The sequence below is a fragment of the Camelina sativa genome, chromosome 12 (assembly GCF_030686135.1).
Source record: "Camelina sativa cultivar CO46 ecotype springtype chromosome 12, ASM3068613v1".
Lineage (NCBI taxonomy): Eukaryota > Viridiplantae > Streptophyta > Magnoliopsida > Brassicales > Brassicaceae > Camelina > Camelina sativa.
This window is the reverse complement of record NC_141891.1, coordinates 1,830,232-1,847,060: the sequence shown is the minus strand read 5'-3', so window position 1 is coordinate 1,847,060 and position 16,829 is coordinate 1,830,232. Positions and strand designations below refer to the sequence as shown.

Genomic DNA, 16,829 nt, shown 5'->3' with positions numbered 1-16,829 from the left:
TGAATGGGGGCAGACCGGCACGCAGTCGCATTACGCTTTACCTAAAACTATATGACAAGGCCACTTCAATTCCTTGCTTCACACTTTGGAGTTTAGTACTTTTTTACATGTATTATGTGGATTGAATTTTTACCCTGTTTTTATGCTAATGGTGGTTGGATTTTAGTTAGAGATAACACCAACTAGATCCCACCAAAGTTTCACCGACTCTTACTCTTTTTTGTCAAAGGTAAAAAAGTTCTCTAAGATTAACTCATTAACCGTTTTTGGAAATTGTTTAAATCAACTTCCTTCCATTCATATAAAATGAAAAGAAAAAAAAAGGAAACATTTTCTAATGGTGATAGAGTTGTCTTCTATATTCCAATGCTAATTCTAAACAACGACTCTATAGTCGGATCAATAATCAATTCAGTAATTTTCATGTAAACGCAATTGTCGGTTCGTCTAGCCGTCGGGAGGTTGGTGCTTCAAGGTCCTTCCTACCTTCGTTACCACCCATCTTGGTTCTGTGTGAACAAAGACGAAACTCTTTGGCGCGTGGGACAAAAGCTTCGGTTGCACGTGTCTCGTGTGAGTTTGTCCTTTTCTTAACCACGCACACACACACACACTTACAACACCGTCGTTTACTTCCGTCCCTTTTGTTTGATTCTCATTGGCGTAGAACTCTCGAGAGCCACATGATTCCTCACTCTGTTAATCGGAATCCGTTATTACGCTGAGTTGTAAAGTTTCTTATTCTATTTATATATTTTTGTTTTTTTTTTGCGTTATGGGAGTGCATAATTTATTCGAAGAAAAAAAGGCTATACTCACACGCCTCTCAGCTAATTGAGATTACGTCTGTCGGAGTTTCGATTCTTCGCTTGTTCCCAAGACTAATAAAGCTAATTCTTGTTCTATATATCGACCTATTTGTAACGCTAGATCTATACTATTCGGTATATCCTGAAGCATCGGGTTTTCTTAGATATGGAAAATTCTACCAAACTCAATCAACTTATTACTACTATCTACAGATAAACACAATTTGTCTGTACGTATGATATTACAGCTAGTAATTATTGTGTAGACATCCTAATTAAAGTATATTTAAAGTATCCGAAAAATCAAGAAAAAAAAAAACTCTCTTTTAAGGTGCGAGCTTAACGTCACGCACCCACGCGTCTGGACGTAATCAGACAGAATTAGATTCACTGACTGACGCCGCTGTAACTGTAACTTGTTTTAACCACTCGGTAAAAGAGGAACCTCGGTCGGATCGATCATGAGACTTGATTTGACGCCACGTTAGTTGTTAGTTAACTCTCGCGCCTTTTGACTCTCTTCGTAGCGATTCTTTTCATGTTCGCTTTATTTAACTTTTTAACTCTCTTTTTTTTCCTTTCTGCTTTAGACATTTTTTTTTGTTGTTTCTTTTTCCTAACTCTTTTCGTTAAAGAAAAAAACCTTTAAACGAGCAAATTCAGCCCTTTACAACATTATGGAAGTACAGGAGTTTACAATCATGATTTATAAACATAATTATTGCTTACCATATGAGACATGTTGTAAATCACAAATTCTAATTGCCGTTATCAAAGGATCTACTTCTTCTTCTTTTTTTTTCTTTCCTTTGGTTTATAAGCTTACCGTTGAGCTCATCATCTCATCAAATGATTAGTTTTGGTTAACCGTTGTTGTTGATTGAAATCTAAACTTTTATAACGAAACTGTCGACTGAATAAAATCTTTCGATCTTGCATTAAATATATTAGATGTACGTTATTAATACCATCACAACAATATTTATGGACCACTTGTTAGTACATGCAATATAAGGAAACTGATATGTATACTTTGATGGAGTTTATTTTTTGTCCAAGGCGAATAAATTTACAATGTTACCACAGCTTGCTTCATAAATAAGAATCCATCATCTAGTACTTCACATGTTTGAGTTGAGTCAATCATAGATAGTATAGATCCCCACATCAAAGGACTCATTTATGTTTCGAGGAAAAACATTACATTTAAGTGTTGATGGTTTCATGACAGTACCACTCAAATCTGAGGATGCAGAAATATTTACATAAACGATCGATCCTACAGATTAATCATATGATGATTATACCTAGTTGAACTAGTAAAAAAAAATACTATATGAAATATATATATAGGATTTTTTTTTTGCTTGGTTGAAACTTGAAAGCATAAACATTAATCAAAGGTTTAAGTATCAAAAATAAATCATATAGTGCATCAATGCGACGCACAAAACATTCGTTCAGCAAAATAAAACACAATTAATGATATGTTATGATAACATCTATAAATTGGTTTATCTTTGTTAGACAAAGTCTTTGCATGAAATGAATATAATAACGGTCATTAACGATATTTATGTTTATGACCTTAGTGGAGTCATTATTAAAGAGCACAATTTCATATTTAATTTAAATATCGTAAGCCATTATATTGTTTATTTCTCTCCAATGGTCCGTAATCAAACATTACATAATTATTTAACATTATCTCTAGCATTTGTTGTTTGGTCATGCAAAAAAAGAAAAACATGATACGGGCGGACCATGCCGTTGAACATAGTCATCGAGACCGATGGTCGAATTGACCACACAAAGAGACATATATAAGCACGTAGCAATAATAGCCTTAAATTATAGTATACTTACAAAGATATACTATTTATTGTCTGCTGGGGATATATAGACAGTTAGACACTAATATTCACCATAATCACTTAGTTTAAGAAATGCAGTTATATGTTTAATCATTTACAAGTTTAAATCACTTGCTGCCCGTTTGGTCGAGAGCCCACGATCGAGATACTTATATATATCGTAATCGAACTTGTTTATTAGTTTATATATAAAATTTACAAGGTTGTAGATGTTTAGTAAATTACTAATATTTCAGTTATCACTTATCATTTCAAGTTTTCACACATAGATGCTTAGTTACGGGTGCGAGTTTCTGACTATAATTTCTTTTAATGTAGCATATGTTTTGGAATCTTATTATTTTTTATCTCGATCCATCATCATAATAAGCTCGAGAGTGAAAATTGGTTAGATATATAAAACGTGGGAAACCATGGGGCCGTATATGAGCTAAGCGTGGGCTTAAGGTCAAATATATTGGCCCATCATAAATTCAGAGTTCAGACTAATCACTTTATCAGGCGTTCTTTCCCCACCATTAATTAAGGGTAACTTACGTATAGTACCATTGATGCATCCTCATGATTTCTTGTTTAATTATTTATTATTTTCCCTTTGTTTTTTTTTTTTTTTTTCTCAATGCTTTTATATTATTTTCCTATGCATAGTCCTTTCTTCCTTTTTTTAGTCGCTATGATAAACTAGTTTAGACAACTAATTATCATGGGAAATATAACAAAATAAAACTTCATATTTGCATAATTCATGAAAAATAAAATCTCAAGTGAGAAATTATCTATGTTTACGTTGCTTGAGTTGTTTTAGACACATCAAAAAAGTTCACTTTAGGGATTTGTAAAATACTTAGGTTAATGCGTGTCTTGCTTCCCATTTCCCAATTTCAAATTCAAAAATTCCCGAAAGCCGATTTGAACTAGTACAATTAAAAAATTAAAGGTTTCGTTTGACTTTCATTGGAAAAACAATCAAATTCAATGACCAAGACAAATTAAAATTTAACCTGTCACATTCCACTAATCATATCACTTGGGAAAAACTAAAAACTAGTTCCAACAACGGACACTTGTTTCAAAAAAAAAAAAAAGCATTTAGTCATTTACCACCACATGCATAAATTATCTAAAGAATTAAACCTCTCACCTCTTCTATAAATTGACTGAATTATTTCTTACCCATCACACTCTCAAATCGTTATTTCTTTAGTTTACTTAAAACTTAGAAACCATCACTTGTCTTTCATCTCTCTTTAGCAAATGGCTTCCACAAATGTTGAATTCACATGCTATGTTGGCAACCTGGAGTCGGACACAGAAGAAAAAGATCTCGAGAATGCATTTTTTCAGTTTGGCGACGTTATAGATTCTAATGTTCGATAATCTTTTTTCACTTTTCCCGCATTGGTATTAAAATTCTTGATTCATCTATAATTTTCTTTTTTTCTTCCTTTGCTTGGCAGGTCGTTTACGAAAGAGATGATATCTATTATGATTATGAAAACGACTACGAATGTGAGCTTCCGATCTTTACAATAACGAGAAAGGTATATGGATTTGTTAGTTTCAAAGATGAGAAATGCATGAAGGATGCCATCAAAGGAATGAACGGTCAGAAGCTCGGGTTAAAGACCATTAATGTGCAAGAGTCTCACTCATCTCGGAGGAGTCGTCGTCGTGGTGGACATGTTGGTTCAAAAAGGGTTTAGAAAATAAAATATGGTTATATAAGAAATAAGGCTCTTTGTAACCAGTAATAATCAATCAATATTTATGGAAGGTTGGTGCTTTGAATAAAGTAGTACTTGAGAAGTTTATTCATATAGTCTCTCTTTTATTTAATTATTGACATGATTAAAATATTGACATGATTAAAATATATATATTTAATTTTGAAATAATAAATTGTAACCATTATCATCACCATTCTCCAAGTATCATATGGAGGCATAAAAATTAAATATCCTGAACTTAAATTTTTTTTTTTATGAATTACGAAATGATACTTACATGCCATTTTGTTAGAGTCCCACATGGGAAAGATTAATATACTTTGGACAATATATATATATGAGGCAAACTTCTTCTGTTGAGCTGTTTTTGGGAGTGAGTTTAAGAGATTTACCTCAAACTATATATACTAGATGAATATTGAGACCATCCACAATGGTGTGGGACTTTTTTTGGTCCCCCACATTTAATACTAATATTTTGAGGGTTTCTTATTTTTAGTAGGAGCATTGGTGTGTATTTGGGTTTGGTCCCCCAAATAAAATAATATTATTTTGAAAGTTTAAAGATTAATTATTTAAAGAAAGAAAATACAAAAACATACAATTTAGAAATTAATAACATTAAAAATATAACATAAAAACATCAAAACCAAAACAAACATTTTATTCAACTCATAGAAATTTTAAAATCAAACTTCATTATCCGGAAGATGTCCAAAGTTTGTCCAAATATGCTCAATCAAATCATGTTTTAGTTGATCATGAGCTTGTTTATCCCGAAGTCTTGTTTGACGAGTAATCGTACTGCTGATATTTGAACCCACACCGGCGGCACCAACGGTAAATGTTTGATCCACATGTTCTCCGTGTTGAAATTCAGAAATAATGTTTCGGTAACTGTATGTATGTCGTTCGTCTTCGACAATCATATTATGGAGTATTATGCATGATCTTATTACATTTGCCATTTTGTTTTTATCCCATAAACGAGACGGATTTTTAATAACGGCGAATCTAGCTTGCAAGACTCCAAAGGCACGCTCAACATCTTTCCTAACAGCTTCTTGTTTTTTAGAAAAGAGAGATTTTTTCCTACCTTGTGGAAGTCGGATTGATTGAATAAAAGTTGCCCAATTTGGATAAATACCATCAGTGAGATAGTACGCCAAGTTGTACTCCCTTCCGTTGACAACAAAGTTGACTTCCGGAGCTTGACCGGTTATTATGTCATCAAAAACATTAGATCGATCAAGAATATTAAGATCGTTCATAGTACCTGGAGCTCCAAAAAAGGCATGCCATATCCAGAGGTCATACGAAGCTACTGCTTCCAACACAATTGTAGGTTTTCCGGTTGACCGTGAATACATGCCTTTCCAAGCCGTGGGACAATTCTTCCACCCCCAATGCATACAGTCAATGCTACCAATCATCCCGGGAAATCCACGCTGTTCATTCTGAAAGAGTAGTCTTTGTAGATCCTCCTGTGTAGGACGTCTTAAGTATTTTGTTGCTTTGATCTTATTTGATGAAATGAGTTGCTACTTTGGTTATGAAGAAAGGAAGATAAAGAAATGACTTGTGTTGTTGGTTTGGTCGTGTTTGGTGTGAGTTATCATATATATAGTGGAGTTCCAGTTTGTAACCCGTGAGAGACCAAAACAAAAGAACATACATGATTACACCAACAACAAGTACCCGTGACAGAGACCAACACGTCCGTAGTCAAAATACATGTAATACCCGTGAGAGACCAAAACAAAACAACATACATGATAAGAAAACAACAAGTACCCGTGTAAATCATTACACCAACATGAACAAAATACATGTGAAAATGATGATTACACCTACAACCAGCAAATCAGTAAATTTTCTTAACTTATTTTCCTTACATATCTCATTAACTACATTCTCCAACCTTACCAGTTTCTGTTCAGTTGCGTTACTCTCATCATTGAACAAGGTTAAGTAATCTACCTTCTCAGCCATCACTTCATATCGTCTATCACTGTCCCTCAACTCCTCCATTACAGCCACATCCCACCACTTGTGAATATGCATCTCACCATCATCGACATTTGGACATGTGAAGAACCTGCAATAAATAAGGAGTTAGTACGTATACGAAACTTACACTTATACTTTATTTAAACTTATACTTCATCACATACCTTCTGTTGTAGCAGTTGGTTAAAAAAGGCTTCGCACCACAATAACATTCCTTCGGGAATCCATGCTCCACCTCCGGTTGAGGTGGGTATTGCCTCGACTCTGCTTCATCCAACGAATCAATGCGAATGCGGCACAGAACTTGTTAGTATGGTCATTTATCTTGTGCCAACGCTGCTTGCAATGTGTCACCAGCATCTGTTCCCCACCGTTTCTAGCGTGAGGAGTGTCACAATAGTATTTTTGAATCCTGCTCCAGAAGCTTCCTCCCTTTTGTTGATTTGCAACGATGGGATCTTTTGAAGTGTTGAGCCATGCGGAGATCAAGACTTCATCATCAGCAGGTGTCCATGTCTTTCTCTCCTTGCGCTCTTTTGGTGTTTCTTGCGAGCTGTGAGGAGAAGGTTGGGAGCTGTGAGGAGAAGGTTGGGAGCTGTGAGGAGAAGGTTGTGAGCTCTGTCCAGAAGGTGGATAACTTTCCCAATGAAAGTTATCATTTAAACCACCTTCTTCTTGACTGTTAAGCAAGTTGAAGTAAGAAGAAGACTGAAAGAAGGGATTATTAGAATCCATAGGAAGAAACGGATAAGGAAGAGAAGGAATGCGAGGAGAAGAGAAGATAAGAGCAGAGAAGAGAAGCGGGTATAGAAGATGATCAATGCGAAGAGAAGAGAAGAGAAAAGCAGAGATTAGAAGCGGGTATAGAAGAGAAGGAATGCGAAGATAAGAGATGCGAGTATAGAAGAGAAGTGAATATCATTTACAAGTGAGAAAGGGAAGATAAATGAAAGAGATTTATGGTTTAAAACCTTACTTGCAATAACTATCAAAACTTAAAGACCAAACAACAAATGTCTAATCACAATTTATGACAAGTACACATTACAACTACCAAATTAAACAAGAAACTATGAACAAACAACACTAAAATTAAATACAACCAACTACACAACAATGCTACCAATTTATTACAAGTAAACATTACAACTACCAAATGAGAAACCTAAAAAAAAACACAACCATACGAATCAATGCGAGACATCATACGAATGACATTGTTAAAAAAATTTATCCAAAAATCATACGAATGACAATGACTATCTTAATCAACCAAAAGTTGTATCAAAATCAATGTCAAAAACATTTTACCAACCATACCAATGACACAACAATCACCAAATTGAAAACCTTGATAAAAAAAAATTTAACCTATCTCAATGTTAAAAAAATAGACCGAGACACAAAGATGATGATCCTTTAACATTTAAGAAAAAAAAACCAAAGTTTAACGATACTCAATGTTTTAAAAAAATTTTGACCAAGACACAAACATGTTTATAAGATCAACAACTACAGCAAAGGACAAACGACACAGACACAACTCGATCTTCACACAGAGACATAACGATCCATCGAACAAATGAAAAAAACAAAAAAAACACCAAAGAAACATAACCTAAATCATTTACCCTAATTCAATATCCCTAAATCAATAACCCTAATTCAATAACCCCAATTAATTAACCCTAATTGAATAACCCTAATTCAATTACCCTAATTCGCAAACCCTAATTATCTAACCCTAATTCGATAATCCCAAATCCCTAACCCTAATTCGATAATCGGCGCCAATCAAGGTTAAATCTCATGTAGTGGGAAGAAGACTAACCTTATTTAGACGGATATCATCGGGAGAGAAGCTCGAACCGCCGGACAAGCTTCGGGTGACAGGGACAGATCGCTTCGGGAGAGAAGATCGAACCGCTGGACGTCTTAGGTATTGAAGATCGGACCGGCTTCGGATGCGACAGAAGATCGGCTTCGTTAATCTGGCAAGATTTTCCGGTGAAAAGAACAGAACGTCGTGGAGGATCGAATCGCCTTCGTGGTCGCCGTCAAGAGGGAGAAGAAAGAACTCGGGATGATTTTGTCTCCCGAATACATTTTTTTTAGACCTAGCTTATTCGAGAACAAATCACACGGCTACACGTGGCGAAGAGGACGGTAAAAAAACGTCCCCAAATAAGAACCGTTTTTCAGATATTGGGCTTTTTTCATTTAAATTTAAATCCAATAAATATTGGGGACGGGCCAAATCCACGCCATTGTGGATGGTCTGACGCTATGCGCGGACTTATACTCTATATTGCCTCATATTAATGTAGAGTTTTTTTTAGTTTTTTTTTTAGTTGTGGAAATCTTAAAAAATATAATTTGACGTTGATTGTTTTAATACTTTACATATGTTTTTTTTATTTTATAATTGAATTATTAGATACATGCATGAACAACTTTGTTTTGAGAGATTTAAACATTTTATAATTTTTGTCTAAAATTTCAAAAGAAATTATTTTAAATGAAAGCTTGATCTAAGGATGCATATTTTGTAACAAAGTTTTTTGGTTGAATAAATTTTACATTCATTCAAAAAAAAAAGCTTAAATATTTAGATGTATTTATATTTAATAAGCTTCTCAATTAAATACTATGAAACACTAACATTTTCTTTTATCAAGAATTACAGCTTGGCTAAATGTTTAATAGATATAGTTAAGATAGACATCTTCATTTCATGTTAGCTCTTCAATTTTTTGAATATAACTCTAGAATTTGGTTTTTAACGAGAATTTAATTCAGTTTTCTTTTTGACAACTTATAAATATTAGAATATGAAAACCAACAGTTATGTATTTATTCAACTATCCTTCTCTTTGTCTTTGTATTTTTCTAAACCAACATTCTACAATTTTATTCAACTATCTTCCATTTGATATTGAACAAAACCTCAATCTTCTTTATAAATAAAATTTTATTTATTTAGAGACAAACTTTCATAAATTTCTCTATAATATTAACCAATATTTCTCTATCACTGCTGCAACTCTTCAAACTATTGATAAAATTGTAATGCCTAAACTATATACTCATACATTCATGGTTTACACTAAGAGAAAAAAGTGGCGCTTTGATTCACTCCGGATGCCCTTTTGTCTTTTGGTGATCCATCTATTTTCTTGGGACATGTTCTAAGCATCTCTAAATTTTTATGTAAATACTAAAACTTTTTGTGATACTAAAAAAAAAAAAAAATCATGAAAGATGTTTCGTATTCCTTTTAAGTTTATGTCTGTTTGCTTTTAATAGGATAGACATGTGACACTCTCTCCGTTGCTGACGTGTTAGAATTACTTAAATGATGTTTTGCTTATTGATGCAAAGTTGATATTCAAACCCTGGTACATTACCTCTACAACTGATAGTTTGAAACAAAAATGAACAGTTTTTTCTTTTTTGGTTAAAGACTAATAATATATTCGTACCGAACACTAACATAACAGAAAGCATACGAATAAACCCATATTGTAAGTAAACAAAATAAATAAATAAAATAATAATGATGAAAATCGGCGGTGTCGAAGATGACATATATAAAAAGGCTCCACAAATTCGATAATAATGGAAATAATTATAAGGTGGGTCGACGTAAACAACATGCACGTGTTTTCCCCATGGACCTGTTTCGTCTTTCGTGCATGGTATATTGTCCTTACTATGGCCGTCATAAATTTCAATTTACTCGATCTCATTATCACCCACCAAATTATTATACTCTTTTAATACCACATCATATCATATCATATAACATGTCGTATACGTTGTTATTATATATACTCTGTATCATATGTCGTCGGTCGAAGTATACAGTTCAGTAATTATCACATTATCGATCGAGACAACACATCGATATTCCGTGGATTTATTTCAGTAACCACACTATATTTTACATGACAATTACGATTCTTTTAGATATATAGGTTCGATCTGTCTAAGATTTACCGAGCATAAAACAAATGTAGATAGAGACGACACATAGGTTTATATTAACATTATGCACATCTATCAATCAGCCATATATATATATTTGGAATCATATCTCAACTTGCGTTTGGTACGATAAATAAAAGAGAAAGGGACAACCTAACCAACGCTTATAATTTGACATGACAAACAAAAATACAATTAGAATCTCTCATGATCTCTGAGCCATCACTAGCTGTACGTATGGCTCTTTCTATCTTACCCACCAATCTTCTTTGTTTGCTTCTCTTCGCTGCTATTTTAAATAAAATAATTTTGTTATACTTCTCTGCTTCCTTTCGCACAAACAGTTCTGTTCTTTTAAGGGATCTATTAATGATTTTCAACTTAGATGGGAACCATAGCCACTCGGATGGGGAGCCTCCGCTTCATCTTCACCGTTGGAAATGACACGATCTCGTCTTCCTCAGCCGTCCAACTACATGTAATTAACAATTAGTATCATATAATCGTAAAATATGACAATTTAATCGACATTCATGTCTCGGTTCAGATTTGGTATAGTATGTGTCATGTGTGTGACACTGTGACTTGTGGACGGAATAACACCTTACAAAAAATTTAGACCATGGTTCAAATTTAAAGGCATGATCGGTTTACCTGTACCGGGTGACGAGGTGGTGAAGAAAGATGGCTATCTCGAGCTTCGACAGTTCTAAACCAGGACATAGCCTTTGCCCACCGCCAAAGGGTGTGAAGCAATTACTGCTGTTTGCCGATCCATTAATCCTCTGTTACACAATATAATTGATTAATGAAACTTAAGTATAACTGTATAAGTAGTTGAGTGCTATAAGAAGAAGCTAAAGTAAATCAGAGGAAGAGAAGTGTGAAAGATTATAGGAAAAAGAAGTGACGTACGTCCCATCTCCACGGATCGAATTGATAGGGATTCTCATAAATGTCTTCATCCATGTGAACCGATATGAATGATGCCAATACACCCCATCCTTTTGGTATCAAGTAACCTGCCATTCATTCCCACCAATATTTATATTTAATTTTCTTAGGAAAATATATTCATTATCATCAAAATTCAATAACACCTTTCATCACAAAATGTATAAGCATATGATCTAATAAAATCTAAACAATTCAGATCGATCAATATAACTAACTTTGTTTTACCTTTAATTTCAACATCTTTGAGAGCCTTCCTCCACACTCCGTTAATGATGTTAGCCATTCTCAGCGTTTCGTTTATCACCTGTGTTTGTATTTTGAAAACGTCAATATTTTATTTTCTCTATATCAAGGTGGTAATTTTTTTGTGAAAAAGTAAAAATAAAAAATACTTACATTTTGAGTAAAAGAGAGAGACATATAATCAGTCCAATTGTATACTTCACCCGATTCCAATTTCCGCCTCTTCATCTCCATATTCTCCTCCTACAATTACCATCAAAAAATAATTAAAATGGGGAAAAGCAGTAAAAACAAAAAAAAAAACGCAATAAAAAATAATGCGTTTTGATTGAAAACATGAATGGCGTTGAAAACAAAGCGTTTCTGTGACGCGAAACGCTATTTTTTGTCAGGCGGTGTGGTCGCTCGTACAGACAAAGGCGTTTAATTACAAATCGTCCTCTTCTGACAGCCGTCCACTCCGCTTTTTAATCCTACGTCTATAATACTCTCACGTGTCACCTCCCTTCACACACGTGTGTGTTGTGTGTACTCGTGTGTCTCGTCTGTAAAGACTTTCGACAGCGACCACGGATACAAAAGTCAAACTGACCCCACCGATTCGAAAACTATATAAATCTCAGCCGTTGAAATCTCCTCAATAAGACAAACATCTAATCAATCTTACGGTCCACAGACGTCGGCAAATTTTGCATTAAGACACACACGTGTAATCTGTTGTTGTATAAACAACAAGTTGTGTAATGTGTACATCCAAAAAAAAAGACGTACCACGAGTTTGGCTAAGGCGACGGGATTGTCACTTAGGAATTTGACAGCCAAGGTCATCGCCGTTGGCATTGTTTCCTCTCCGGGTATTATCATCTCTACGATCTTTCCGCTGACGAAATCCGACGGCTGATATTGCTTCTCTGAATCATCACCGTCACTAACATCTCTTAAAAGCACATCCACCACGTCATTCGCCGGAGACGCCGTCGTACCCGCCGCCACTTGTCTCTCCTCCACAACCTTTTTAACCATCTTTATTAATCTCTCTTTCGCCTGCATGATTGATTGCACATATTAAACCCTAGCTAGAGAATTGCACACTAACAAAATGTAATCAAAATACTCATGTGCTCATGTAATATAAGGAATATATAATTTACCTTTAGGGATTTATAGAGTCTAGTTCCTGGGAATTTGATGGGAATACAAATTAAACCCTTGATGAATTCTTCGAACTCAAGTTTGAGAATGTCCAAATCTTCACCAGGGGCTGTGCTCATCAGCACTTTAACTAATATCTCGAACGTCATCTAAAAAAACAACAACAAAAAAACGTTATACGAATCAAAATTTGTTATACTTGTACATGATTCAAGTATTCAACTAGACATAACGTGTGACCAAGTTGTTTGTAAGCACGTATACTTTCAAAGACAAATACCTTTTTGATCTCATCTTGAACATGAACCAAAGGAAGTTGAGCCCAAGAAGCCAAAGTGAGACAAACTGAGGTCTCGATGTCTCGAGTGATCCGGTCTTTAAGGTGAGGAGATCTGAGGAAGGCGCTAATGAGCGTGTGAAGCCTTTTTTGGTGAGGTCCATTGATGCTGAGAATAGAGTTTTCTCCTAGTAATTCGGTGATTGATTTAGGGTATGCAGGGACAAATATGTTCCCGTGGTTTTGGAGCACCACTTTGTTGACCTCTGCGTCAGTTGATACTATGATTGGTGTCCCTATTATGTTCGTCTTGAACACCTTTCCGTATCTAAAAATAGTTAAGATGTAACAAGATTTCGGTAAGAAACATAGAACTAATTCTACCTCATCTGAATTCAAATCCGGTATTACGTTTCCATGAAAACTTTACGCTAAACTAGATTTCGTGTACAATAAATTATCCATTCTAGCTAATGGTCTTGACAAATAATGTACTAAACTAGATTTCGTGTACAATAAATATTTTTTTCAAAAAAACTATATGAGATAATAATACATTTCGTAGTGAGAAATTTCTTTTGTTGTATGGGTTTGGTATATGCACAGTTATATACACATCCCTTCGGCTTAAATGAATGGTGAATTAAATGGAAAGGTGAAGTCTACGAGAGAAGTAGGCGAATGGTGTATGGCTACAAAAAGAAACATTTCATCCATGTCTATTTGCTGCCCTTTTATATACTAATGATATATCTTCCCCTCGAACATCCCGAGGTTCTTCTTCTTTAACCAAAAAAAAAAAAAAAGTATAGACGATAACTCGATATTAATGTGCTAGTGTTCGTATATCTAAGACTAGCGAGCGATACCGAAGATAAAGAATCAACGGATATATCATCATGAAAATTATATTATGGTGGAAAAAAACGTGAAGGTGTCTGATTTAAGAAAAAAATATATACAATAAGGTAAAGGATAAATCAGTGGGTATTCAAGAGGACCCATTTTAAAAATTTTATTAGCATACAAGAAATAATAATGAATAGCAGAAGAACACAAGAAAGATGTTTAGTGCATACTAAAATAATAATAACATAGGAAACTAATATACTAGTAAACAGAAGAGATAAAGATGACACATGAAATGTAGTGAACTCAATCATCCCAAAAAAAAAAAAACACACACACGCTTAAACTATTTTGCTGTTGTATACGGCCAAGAACATGAAGACAGCTTGGTTTTGTCAGTCCTTTTTTATATATAATATAAGGTGAAAAATTATGTTATGTCAAAGAGTTCAAGTTTAACTATTCGCATCTCCAATAGATTTATTTGTATTTTTCTTAAAATCATCATTACTATATATAACTACTTAAAAAGAGATCAGTTAGTTATATTTTTACAAAAATAGTTCTTAATTTTCTGTTGTAAATTTTGTTAGTAATTTATGTTTAGATGAAGAAACAAAAAAGTTAGTTCTCTAGGGTTACTATACTGAATATATAGTTGGAAATAGGCACTAGGCATGCAGGACAATTGAATTATAAAGAACAAAAAGACGACCCTAACTAGTAACTAAGCAGACGTAATTAAGGGATACAAATCAATTTTGAATTGTCTCTTTTGAATTCGATATAAAAAAGTTTAGTTTATATTATAATAAGATTTGATAGAAAACGACTTTTCTTATTTTCTGGTTAAAAGAATTTAATAGAAAAAAGAGACTTACAAAGATTTTCGTTTTTCCATGAAGGTAACCGGCCGAGAAGAATAACCACAAGCGATGAAGTTTAGGGTTTCTCCGATCAGCGGCCAGCCTAAGCTCCCCTTTGGAATCATTCCCTTCTTCTTCTTCTCTTCTTGTTCATCTCCTCCATCTTTCTTTTTAGATTCTCTTAGACGAAACCAGAACCATGGACGGAGAAGTATTCCGGCCGTCAAAACCAAGAAACCAGCAACCCAATAGTCCATGAAATCAAAAGGCCAAGAAATATTTTCCGGTGACCAGAAAAGTTCTCTTCTTAGCGGAGGATACGTACACCAAAAAAATCTAAGGATATGCCTAAGCACATGTGGATGTAGCCAAAATTGACAAAAAAAAGAGAATTGTAAGAAGGTTTCCAACAGAAAATGGTTTCTCAATCCTCAAAAACCATGCAGGAAGAGGAAGTGAGAGAATAAATATTTGAAGAGCTAAAGCTATGGTGATGTCATTGTCAATGTGGGCAAAACAGAGGAATTAATGATATTATAAAATCCACTTTTACCTGCCTCTCAACTATATAGTAAATATATTAATATACATTTATTGTCTTTTAAAAACTTTTAAAACAATTTAGTACAATATGTGTATATATATATATTCAAGTTAAGAAATCATCATAAATTGTTACTATTTTTTACTATAATCTTGAAGTTACAATATACATCTCAACAATTTAGTAAGCATTAATGACAATTTATTTAGTTAGCAACATTTGGACATATCTATTTAGTCATAATTCGATTTTCACATGTATATATATCTAAAGAATTGCATGAATTAGTAATAACGAACTGAATTTTAGTTATACATAGTATTTGTTATTTTAATAACTAAAACCATAAGATTTAGATTTCTGTATTTTTAACTAAAGAAATCCTCTCAAATTTTCCATAACTCCTAAAAATCATGAAAATCCAAATCTACCAACTATTTTAAATAACAATAGATTTTAAGATAGATTTTTAAATCATTAGTTCAATAACAGTGGATTTCAGGAGATTTTAATCCATGATTGAATAACATAGAATTTGTAAAATTTACACAAATCACTTAAAATGTCAAGTTGAATACACCCACTTGGTTCAGATTTCATTTTTATAAATCATAGAATTAATTTTTCTGTATATCATGACATACTCATATGTTGTTATTTTTATTTTTAAAAAGTCACCTCTGTATATTTTATTATTTTTAACTGATATTAATTTAGGTTAATACAAATGATTAAATTAAATTATTTGAGTCAACATGATACTATAATATTTTTATAAACCTGAAAATTAAAAATTAAAAACTATATTTTGATTTGTCAATATTTTGGTATATATGTATAGACTTCATATCTCCATAACCTTTCTTATATTTTCTTAATTGTGTTATGTAAGAAAATATAGCTTTATAGTTTAAACATAAAGCTTTTTGATTGTATTATTTATGATAGATTGCATTATTAGTTTTTGCTATTAAATTAAGATTATCAATAAGTATGATTTTGTTATTGTTATTTCTATAAATAAATATAACTAATTAAAACAATTGAATATATTTAGTGTGTAATTTGATATATCTAAAAGATTGTCACAGTCAGATTAGATTCTTCAACATTGAATAATCGTAGTACTGTGTATAGAGAATATTGGTCGATCTACACTAGGTTTAGGAGAATTTAATTATTCATATTTAAAAGATACTACCAATTAAGTACTCTTAAAATGCATTGAAACATCATATGCGTATGCATCTTTATTATTTTGATCCGTGATAGTAGTAGTGGTGTATTACTAATACACTACTCTTATAACATCGGATCCGTATTTCTAAAACCTGCAGCTCCAAGTCGACGCTAATAGTACTATTAATTTAATTTAAGAGCAGCAAAACATAATTGTATGAATTTTTTTTTTTTGTCAACTGAGAATATATTGAAGACATTGGGTCCGATTGGTAACGTATAGAAAGCTGTACAAAAAAGCTGTAAGCTGGAGCTGTAAGCTTTTAGTGAATAGTGCAAAGCTGTAAGAAAAAAC

The 16,829-nt window shown here is 33.3% G+C and overlaps 2 protein-coding genes and 1 long non-coding RNA gene across 3 annotated transcripts; 1 reads left to right on the top strand and 2 right to left on the bottom strand.

The window, feature by feature from the left end:
• Window positions 1–3,844: 3,844 nt before the first annotated feature.
• On the top strand, window positions 3,845–4,498 carry LOC104729549 (glycine-rich RNA-binding protein 7-like). The gene is made up of 2 exons (XM_010448499.3): window positions 3,845–4,051; window positions 4,141–4,498. Exons 1-2 carry the CDS (start codon window positions 3,938–3,940, stop codon window positions 4,384–4,386), a joined length of 360 nt encoding a protein of 119 aa, XP_010446801.1. The 5' UTR covers window positions 3,845–3,937; the 3' UTR covers window positions 4,387–4,498.
• A 1,572-nt stretch (window positions 4,499–6,070) lies between these two features.
• LOC147930109 (uncharacterized) lies at window positions 6,071–6,693 on the bottom strand. The gene is made up of 2 exons (XR_015573961.1): window positions 6,585–6,693; window positions 6,071–6,508 (listed from the first exon to the last, which is right to left on the bottom strand). It is a non-coding gene; the product is annotated as an uncharacterized LOC147930109 (long non-coding RNA).
• A 3,764-nt stretch (window positions 6,694–10,457) lies between these two features.
• Window positions 10,458–15,287, bottom strand: LOC104733119 (3-epi-6-deoxocathasterone 23-monooxygenase CYP90C1-like). Its single transcript, XM_010452729.2, has 9 exons — window positions 14,767–15,287; window positions 13,040–13,364; window positions 12,759–12,908; window positions 12,379–12,651; window positions 11,761–11,850; window positions 11,590–11,668; window positions 11,323–11,429; window positions 11,062–11,192; window positions 10,458–10,879 (listed from the first exon to the last, which is right to left on the bottom strand). Exons 1-9 carry the CDS (start codon window positions 15,006–15,008, stop codon window positions 10,789–10,791), a joined length of 1,488 nt encoding a protein of 495 aa, XP_010451031.2. The 5' UTR covers window positions 15,009–15,287; the 3' UTR covers window positions 10,458–10,788.
• Window positions 15,288–16,829: the final 1,542 nt, after the last annotated feature.